This window comes from Zootoca vivipara, chromosome 2 (assembly GCF_963506605.1).
Source record: "Zootoca vivipara chromosome 2, rZooViv1.1, whole genome shotgun sequence".
NCBI classification, from domain to species: Eukaryota; Metazoa; Chordata; class Lepidosauria; order Squamata; family Lacertidae; genus Zootoca; species Zootoca vivipara.
In genome coordinates, this window is record NC_083277.1 from 92,358,346 (window position 1) to 92,368,719 (window position 10,374).

The 10,374-nt window shown below is 43.0% G+C and overlaps 1 protein-coding gene and 1 non-coding gene across 2 annotated transcripts; both read left to right on the forward strand.

Annotated features, from left to right (window-relative positions):
• Positions 1 to 49: 49 nt before the first annotated feature.
• ATP5PD (ATP synthase peripheral stalk subunit d) lies at positions 50 to 6,338 on the forward strand. Its single transcript, XM_035104423.2, has 6 exons — positions 50 to 172; positions 718 to 848; positions 2,428 to 2,524; positions 3,493 to 3,564; positions 5,925 to 5,987; positions 6,123 to 6,338. Exons 2-6 carry the CDS (start codon positions 727 to 729, stop codon positions 6,252 to 6,254), a joined length of 486 nt encoding a protein of 161 aa, XP_034960314.1. The 5' UTR covers positions 50 to 172; positions 718 to 726; the 3' UTR covers positions 6,255 to 6,338.
• A 3,641-nt stretch (positions 6,339 to 9,979) lies between these two features.
• TRNAR-UCG (transfer RNA arginine (anticodon UCG)) lies at positions 9,980 to 10,052 on the forward strand. Its single transcript has one exon. It is a non-coding gene; the product is annotated as a tRNA-Arg (tRNA).
• Positions 10,053 to 10,374: the final 322 nt, after the last annotated feature.

Sequence of the window (10,374 nt, forward strand, 5' to 3'; positions counted from 1 at the left end):
AATGGAGGCGTGCGACTAGTCTATTCTTTTCCGCTATCTATGGTGCTGAGTGTGCGGCGGACTATTTCCGGGATTGCTGGTCCTGATTGGTCACGGCGATGACGGTCAGGCTCTCCTTCCGGGAGGACGTTTCCGGCGACTTCTGTATCGTGAGGGTGAAGGGTTGCTGAAGGTGAGTGGAGTACGGCCGTCCTTTGGGGGACCCTGTCGGCTGTTTTTTAATATTGTGGTGTTAACGGGCCTTTTCTGTTCTTTATTCCCCCACTTTCTGTCCGCGGCCAGCCCTTCTGTGGCGGCGCTGGGATTCCTTGGTGTCCTAGCAGAGGTCCTTTTAATGTTCCTTCAAGTTGGTTTGCCTCTGGCTGCGCCTTTAACATGCAAGCAGAAGCCTATATAATTGTAGAAGCTACATCGCTGCCATCTTTATAAAGGAGAATCCACATTAATTTTAACCCCCCCTTTATTGAATGAAAAGAATGGGGTGAGTGTGAGTTTAACAGTCTAACGCTATTATGGTTACTTGAAAATAAAGTAGTGCATTCATAGGGTTTACTCCGAGGTAGGTGTGTTCTGGTGTGAACTCCTAATTGAATTATTGCTTTGATGAAACTGAACCATTCTTCTCTTTGTCTCTCATCTCATATAGCTTTGCTGCTCAGTTAGTGTTCTGGTTATTTTCTCCCTATTAAGCTTTCTTCCTGCTTTATTATTTTCCAGAAAGTAACAATGGCTGCCCGCAGATTTACTCTGAAAGCAGTAGACTGGATGGCATTTGCTGAGCGAGTGCCTCCCAATCAGAAGCCCATGTTTAATGCCCTGAAAACACGCAGTGATGCTCTGGCAGCCAAGTGAGTATGTCCCAGTGTGCAAAGGGCACTGTGGAACCATGTTTGCTAATTTCACTTTTTCTTGTGTCAACCGCCTTGGTATTTGTGCAAGGTTGATGCGTTCAGGCTATGTGCTAACAGTAATAAATTAATAGAATGCCTTGTTTGGTTATATATTTACAAATTACTTTGAACCAGTCACTGGTTTGTTATGCTATATACCAGGTGTGGGGAACTTCCAGCCTGCAGTCCACATTTGATCTATGATGCTATTTTGGGCAGGCCACACTTACCTCCACCTGCAATGTCCTGTGTGCAGCACTTCTCAAGCACCTGGCACCCAGGTGATTGTCAAGTGTTTGGGAAGCAGTGTGCAAAGCACTTTGTAGACCTTTTGCCCGGCACTTTCTAAGTGCCAAGCACAGGGCTTGTGAAGCTTGCTTAGGCCTGGACACAGTACTTCTCAATGACTTGTCAATCACCTGTTTGTTGGACATTTGGGAAGTACAGTGTATAGGGCTGAGCAGGCTCTTTGATATGTGCCAATTCCCTGGTGTCATGATAATCCGACCCACCCATCAAAGTTGGCTCCCAGGTGTGGGTGGGGAGATTAATCCCTGGCCCACCAGGCCAAAATGGTTCTTCACCCCTGCCATACATTCCACAGCTCTCTGCTCCATTCATTGTTGCTGAGATCAGCCTATTAAAGTGATACACAAATTTCATTTTGTTCTTTTTGGCAACTTTATGGCAGTCCTTTCTGCTGCAGATTATATTCTGTATATATCTGTGATAAGCAGAGTGTTGAAGGAAGATCTGTCCAAGGGTGGGGAATTCCCCCCCCCCCCGGAGGGATGCAATTTATTAGGCATCATCTCATGGGGCTCCATTCCAGTGGTGGGTAGAGTAAGATGCAGAAGTAAGTGGAATATTGGGTGTATTTCTACTCTTTGTACAATAGGCTTCATTCCAGGCATGCAAAAAGCCAGATGTTTCTATACATATGTCTCACTATCTTTCATTCAGGGAACAAAATAAAAAAATTCCTTCAGTAGCACCTTTCATCCAGGGAAGTAAGAGACATACAGTATTGTTGTTCAAGGATGCATTCCAGCCAGGCAAAAGGACTCAGATGCTGGACTAATGAGGGGTGTATGGCCTGCTGAAGGGCACAGACTGGAGAAAGTCCCAATGCCTCTGGTCCCCCACCCCCCACTGTAACTGATATGTTAAAATCTATCTGATTGACAGTAGTAAGATTTGAGATGTCACATGCTGTTTCTGTGTCTCGACTGAAGTTTAGTTCTTTGCCTTACGATTTGACAAAACCCCTTTATCAGCTTCTGGCAAAACTGATGAGTTAAGTCCAAAATAGTAGACTGATACAGTCTACTATTTTGGACTCTACTCATCAGTCACTGTTAGTTGGTATGATGAATCTTGGAAGGTTCATTATTTCTGTTGAATAGCTGAGAACATTGGCAGCTATGGTTAGTTATCCTCAAGGAGGGTGACAATAATGGGAGATGGCTACAGAACTAAGAATTGTATGAAAACATGTTGAGGTTGTACTAAATGTACTTTTCCTTCATCTAAACAGGCTTGCTTCTTTGCCAGAGAATCCCCCAGCTATAGATTGGGCTTTTTACAAGACAACAATTGCTGAAAAGGGCATGGTAGATGAATTTGAGAAAAAGGTGAGGTTGTGTTATGCTACTTCAAATATTTCTGAATCTAAATGAGGCACTGCATGTCACACAGTCCAGTGTGTATTTTCAGGACCCACTTTACCTTTGTGATTGTAAGTTGTTTTAAATTTCTTTTAATACTGTGTTTTAGTGTTGTAACCTGCCCTGGGACCTTAGAGTGAAGGGCAGGTTAATAATAATAATAATAATAATAATAATAATAATAATAATAATAATTTTAATAATAGAAATCACCCTGGGTATAGTAATTATTTCCTTCTGGGTAATTTGGCACCAATGTTGCAGCTGCATGGTGCTGTGCTCATAAAAAACAACAGCATTTTCTTGTCTTTAGACAATTAGTACATTTCCCACCAACCTCTGCCTTGTGGATAGGCTAGAAAACCTAAACTTGAAGCAATAATCATGCTGATTTTTATTTATTGTTGGATATGAACCAGGCAAGTATGTGTATCAATATAGATGGCTCCAGAGATCTTTGGTATATAAATCCAATTAAATGAATAAATGAATGAATGCCTGGCTTTCTGGCTTTCTTCATGTGGGACAGCAAATAAATGTATGAAAATGCAATCCAAAGAAGTTAGAGGACATTGAAACATGTTAACTGTTTAGGAATGAATCTGGATGGTGTGCATTTGCAGTAGCTGTATGAGAACTGTCATTCACTGTGAACTGACTTGGGTGCTGGCAAGCAAACTCTGTAAAATCAGCTAATTTCTGCTCCCAGTGTAGCGCACTACTTTAGACTGGACACTTGAACCACACTCGGATGGAGAGGATTGAACTGGGAGGCTAGAAAGTGCAAATCATACACTGCCACTGAGTTAAGGACCTCTTACAACTAAAGGGAAACAGACAGGACTTGGAAAAGTTATCGCTGACTGTATAAATGTCACTGACAGAATTGGATGCAAGACATTTGAAATACTGTACTTTCCCCTCAAATTTTACAGTTTAAAGCAATCAAGATTCCTGAGCCTGTGGATACCCAGTCATCTAAGATAGATGCCCAAGAAAAAGAGGCTGTAAGTGTGGTTTGTGTGTGTCTTTGTTCAGTTATAGGGCACTTTTGTGTATCGCACTTCGGTAAATTGTGTTAGACACCATTCCCTGCTCACCACTTACCATATTCCGCTTGTGATCGGCAGTACTTCTGATTTCCCTCTGCTGGTATTTATCTCTACAGTTTTTATATTGCTTAATGCAATAATAATCTCTAAGCAATTTACATTAAAAATGCAATAACAACAATAAACATGCAAACATTCAATAAAATTATCTAAACTACAAGATAAAAATGCAGCACTATATCACAAATAGAACTGGGCAGTGTATAACATGAAAAGTAAGCATTTAAGGGTCAGAGTCCAGTCAAGCTTGGGTAAAACATAGTTTTTAAAGAAGTATTTACAGACCATTTTTGTCTCCCCTTTACAAATTAACCAAGGAATGGTATTCAGAGAGTGGGTACTATCACTGAGAAGGTCAGTTTCCATATTGTCGCCAAATAACAGCCAGCAGGTGGAATGGCCACCAGGGTCTCTTCAGAAGACCTTGAATATTGGCTTGGTCTGTGCCTTGGGGAAGTGGTCTGCAGAGTGCCCTAGTCCCCAATTATTTATGGCTTTAAATGCCAACAACAAAGCCTTGAACTTTGCTCAGTAGCTATTGGGAAGTCAGTGCAGATCTTTCAACAGAGACGTAATATATGCAAAGCTGGTTGTCCCACTAAGCACCCTAGCAGCTGCAATTTGCACTAGTAGCAGCTTCTGAAACAGGTGCGAGGGTTGCCTACAGCAGCCTAAACATGAGGCTACCAATGCATGGAATACTGACAAGACGATCCTTGTCCGCAAACTATTGTAGTTGATGCACCAACCAAAGTTGTTAATGGTTACTCTTAGTGGTCTAGGGCAGGCATAGGCAAACTCGGCCCTCCAGATGTTTTGGGACTACAATTCCCATCATCTCTGGCCGCTGGTCCTGTTAGCTAGGGATCATGGGAGTTGTAGGCCAAAAACATCTGGAGGGCTGAGTTTGCCTATGTCTGGTACAGCTACTCCTGGTTCAGATATTACTGAGAGCTAAACCTGGATATCCTCAAGATGACACCTTGCTCCAGATCTCCTAATAAACATCCACAGTGGCTTCCTACAGATAGCACTAGGGACAAAATTGTGATTTGGGGAATCCCACAGATTAACTGGCAGGGTGTCAAGACACAGTCACCCAATACTTTTCTCTGGAACTGACCCTGTAAGTAGGAGTGAAATCTCCATAAAGCAATACCCCCCTACTCACAGATGGTCCAGGAAGATACTGTAGCCAAAGATATCAAAAGCAGCTGAGAGCCCCAGAAGAATTGATAGGGTTGTACTCCCCCTGTCTCTGCCCTGAAGGAGGTCATCTATCAGAGCGCCCAAGACTAAATTATGTTCCAAAGTCAGGCCTGAACCCAAACTGGAAAAGGGTAAGATAACTGCAATGTAGGGGCATGTCTAATGCAAAGGCTGCAAGCCTCAAGGTGATAGTTTGCATTATTATAGGCAAGAGAAAATGCAGTTTGTGGTGGGAGAGAGGACCAGAATAGAATGTTAGAACACGGTTGCAAAATCAGACAGTTGCTATTTTCCTTTATATATAAAGTTGTAGTGGATTCTACATGCCATATGGCAGGTGATTATACTGGTAATCATTTGCCACAAGTGTCAACGACTTGAGTCTGGAATGGGCCAATGGGCTACCTTACACATGAGAGATAATGTAGGCAGAGTGTATTTATTTATTAAATTTGTATCCCACTCTTCCTTCCAAAGAAACCCAGGGTGGCAAGCAACAAGCAACATACATATGATATGCTTGGTCCCTCTGATCCTTCTGCCTCTTCCAAAACGGGGAAGCATTATAGCAGTTGGGCGTATCCCATGCATGCCTTGTGTACAGATTGTGTCTGCACTGCACGAGCAATCTGTGAATATTCACACAGATTTTAAATAAATATGGCAACGTATGTTCTTTAAGGGGGAGTTTTATTAGGACATTTTTCACGGTTGGTGAAAATTCACAGCAGAATTAGGATACTGCACAACTATAGGGTTGGATCTAGTGCTTGGTGAGCAGAGTTATGCTCATGCAATGAGACTTTCCTTCCTCTCCTCTCCTGCCCCCTGCACACCCCAAAACTCTGCTATGTATGCCCTGGAGCAGATTTTTAGAGGGTGCGGGGGGGGGGGGGGAGGAGGAAAGGAAGGGAAAGTCCCATTGTGCAAGTGTGCAGTTGTGTGAGTAGAACAGCAGTATTGGGTACAACCTATAGAGTTTGACTAAAACCCCAGCCTTCTCCAATGTCACTAATATGCGAAGCAAATAATTTGCTGTGTTGCAGGACAAGAATGCTGCTTCTTTCATACAAGCCTCTAAGCAACGTGTTGTTGAGCATGAGAAAGAGGTAAGTTGGTGATTTTTGTGGTGTAAGTAGTCTGCTCCACCACGTTGTGCTCTCCTAATAAAGATCTGTTCTTTTTATTTTAAGTAGTCTTCTTCATAATGTACTAATGATGGGCTATTCTCTTTTCTTTTCAAGCTTCAGAAAATTAGAAATGTGATTCCTTTTGATCAGATGACAATGGAGGATTTCCAAGATGCATTTCCTGCATGTAGGCTGGACAAAGAAAAGTACCCATATTGGCCACACAAGCCTATTGCCGATTTGTAAGAGCTGTCTGTCTAAAAGAACTTTGCCATATCCAGCAACTCTAGAATCCATGGGAGCATGTTAAATAAAGTAATTCTACAGGAATCTTAGTAGTCCTGTTTTCTCTTGTCTCTTGTTATTGATTTCTGCATATTTGCTTGGAAATAAGATCCATAGAGTTCAGTATGGATCCCAAATAAGGCTGTGTAGGATTGTTGCCTTAAACTTCTTCTTCTTCTTCAGGATTGAAACCCTGAGCGGTTCAGCTAAAATTGCTAATCTTGGCCCCAGATTCTAACTTTAACTTGATTTTTTGGGGGACCCCCATTTGGTCCCCAGTCCTGGGCCTCCCCACCCCGGAGTGGGCAATTGTTTAGGTGCCTTGATCACTGACCACGGATGGCTTTAAAGGTGAACACCAACATTTTTGACTTGTGCTAGGAAGCCAGTGAAGTTCTTCAAGCACCATTGTAGCAAATTCTTGTGGCTCGTCCAGATTAATAATGCGGCTTGCAGTTTCTGAATGTGTTTGAAAGGCAGTTCCATATAAAGTGCATTGTCGCCTGCACTACATTGGCATGAGCATCCTTCCCCACAAGAGGGTGCAGCTAGCACACAGCTAATACTAAAAAAAGGCAGGAACAGAACTGGAACTAATAACTTGATCCTTAAAAGTGAGCATAACCCCACCCAGAAGAGACTGAACACAAACACCAGGATGTGCTGGATCATTGGCCTTGAACAACTTTTGTTGTTTCATTTTGTACTTTGCATCATGGTGCTTTCCAAACTTTGTACATTAAAAGAACACAAAGGAGAAGAGGCTGCACCCCACATTCCTTGAGCCAGGCACAAAGTGAGCTATATATATATATATATATACTGTACTCTGAATAAACTTTCTGAATGGTTCTTCAAAATGTTTATCCGGGGTGCTTTAAAAAAAAAATTAAAAAATTAACGTAGCAAAGAGCCTGTCTTTGTATTTTTGACCGTAGTGCTAAAACATGGAAGTATCAAGAGTTTTCCTGGAGTGGCATTCTGGATACACTGTTAACCTGGCAAGCCACCACTGCAGTAGCTTTGAGAGATTCGTGGCCTTTGCCAATAAGAACTGTTTGAAAACTTTATGCTGTAAAAGTATAAATATTTAAATTGGCCTATAAGCGAAATTACCCCCATAAAAGTCTTGTAAGTCTTAACAATGCCATAGAGCGATATTGTGGCTTTGATCAGTGCAACTGCGATCAGACCAGGACTACGCAACTCACGAGTCACGGAGCCAAATGCTAGTCAGATCGATTCACATGGTAATCCCGCTTTTGCTGCCTATGAAAAACAGGTTGGGTGGCCATGATACTGGTCATCAAGAGCACTTAGCAGGGTCCATAGATGGTGAGCGGGGTTCATCTTGATGGATTACAAATTGTGGAGAATAGGATTTGCCTGATGAAAGATGGGAAATATAAGACATCTTCTCAGTGGAAGTCCCCCCCCCGCCCCTTTCCAGTTCTGTGTTTATGCACTAGTGGTAGCAATGCCAGGTTTTCCCCCAGCATGGAGAGGTGGTGATACGGAGGATAGCAATTGTTGAATTACTGATGCCCATGAATCTATTAAAGGCATAGAAACTATCAGTGATAAAAGATACTAACCTAAAATAGCAGAGATTTGGTTTTATAATTTAAGACTCCATTTTTATTTTTATTTTGTTAATATCACATATAAATGACATTCTTTTCAGTCATTGTCTGACTTTGGCCTGAGGCACAAAGATTTCATTTTCAGAACAAATTCCAGATATAGGGGGAATGGAAGCATTGCCTTGTAATGACTGACATCATGTTTAAAAATATTAAACAAGCTAAATGCCATGAATAAGGCACAGAGGAAAAGATTCAACACCCTAGTCCTTACCATACTCTGTGGAACATACACCGGCAAGCAATGTGGAAAAATCCCACTGACAGTACCATCACATACATGGAAGTAATCTACTTGTAATCTACTGTCTGCGGACAAACGTCTGCTCCCTCGGCCAGTAAAGCAAGATGAGCGCTGCAACCCCAGAGTCATTCGCAACTGGACTTAACTGTCAGGGGTCCTTTACCTTTTACCTTAACCTACCTGGAAGTAATTACCACTGAGTATAATTGAGCTTAGTCCCAGGTAAGTGTACAGAGGATTGCACCCTAATCTGCATATTCTAATATAATAACCACAAATGGCCTGGGCTTGGAAGATATATGAACTACAGTAGCTCTAAAGTTAAAACCAGGAAAAATAACCTAAGGCTATAATGGCCAGAAAATACATTACATTAACTTGAAGCAAATTCAAGGGAACTTGCTTCACAAGTCATATTCATGGATGTCAATTGATAATCCAAAATGCTTTAAGCCAGGGGTCAGCAAACTTGTTCAGCAGGGGGCCGGTCCACTGTCCCTCAGACCTTGTTGGGGGCCACACTATATTTTTTGGGGGGAGGGGGGAATGAACGAATTCCTATGCCCCACATATAACTCAGAGATGCATTTTAAATAAAAGGACACATTCTACTCATAAAAACACACTGATTCCTGGACCGTCTGTGGGCCAGATTAAGAAGGCGATTGGGCTGGATCCGGCTCCCAGGCCTTAGTTTGCCTACCCATGCTTTAAGCAATAATGATGTAGTAGTAAGCAGCAGCAACGAAAGGGCAAGCCTAACACATTCCTCTTTGCACCATCAAGTTTACCTACCCACGACTTAATGCACGAGTGAGCAACTTGTGCTCAGGCACTGACCCACTCTGCCCCAGATGGAAGAGTGGGGGGTGGGGCAGGGAAATAAATGGAAGAGGGGGGGGGGGAATGAATGTTGAGTGTGTGTTTATTGGGGTGGGTTATTTTTTGTTACTAAAAATGATTTTGGGGGGAAACCCGAAAGGGAAAGAGTGTGGGTACACGTGTGAATGGACGTCTGTATGAATGAGGGTGAAGAGAAGATGGATCAATAAAGGGGAGAAAGAAAGGTGGGCTCACCCAGTTTCCACCTTGGCCGCGCCCACCGCCACGTGCTGCCCTCCCCCTGCTGTGTTTGGCCAGGAGAGAAGTTTTTGGCCACGTCACGATCCGCATAATATGTGGGCGCCTTTAAATATGTGGGTGAACAAGCGTGATGATCCGGACCAGGGAGACGTCCGTTTGCCGTTGCTGGGATAAAAATCGCACACGTGCATTCATTCAGCCGAGTCCAGCTCCGCGTCCAGGATGCCTGGTCGTGTGCATGCGTGCTCCTGATGCTGCTGCGCGTCTAAATTCTGGGAGGCAAAGGGAAATGCGGGCAGGATGTAACGGAGACGCGGGAAAGCTTTGCAGCGTAAAGGCGCGCACTGAGCACCCCAGGGGAGTGTCGAGTGAGCACGATCCAAGAGGGGAGCTCAAGAGCATCATGCAAGCATGCCCGCTCACTTCGGTTGGTATTCTTGCTTGCTTGCCAGGCTCTCGTCACCCTGCCCCTTTTATTTTATTTTATTTTAGTATTTTATTTTGGAAGCTGATGTTCCGATGCATGCTTTTTTTCTATGGGATGTTTGTCGCTGCTGCTTTTTAAAAAGCGCCACGAGAGTTTAATCACTAGGCAGAAGAAATAAATCACGGACTTTGTCCGCAGTTTTCAGCAGGAGCATTTATACCGGTACATACATGCCCGAATCAGGAAATGAACAGGTAAGGAAGATTTCTTGCAGAGCATCCTCATGGATGACCACGTGGCCTAATGGATAAGGCGTCTGACTTCGGATCAGAAGATTGAGGGTTCGAGTCCCTTCGTGGTTGGCGTTTGTTATCTGCGAAGAAAGTTGCTGATATAATTTTTTTCTTTCTCAGCGGGGAGTATACAGTAGAAGGAAAGTGCAGACCGTGTCTGAGTGTTTGTGCGTATATTACATACAGAGAATATCACGAGAAGCCCAGTGATTTCTGTAGATCTTAAAATGCGTTAATATAACTAACCTCTAAAGCCTTGTAAGGCCTGAGACTGCTTGCAAACCTTATTTTTAACAGTTTGCTTTTGGTTAGACTTCTGTGCCTGTTTTGGTTTTTTGGGGATTTCTTTATGTTTGGTTTGTCAGGTGTCATATCATCCTCATACTCAAAA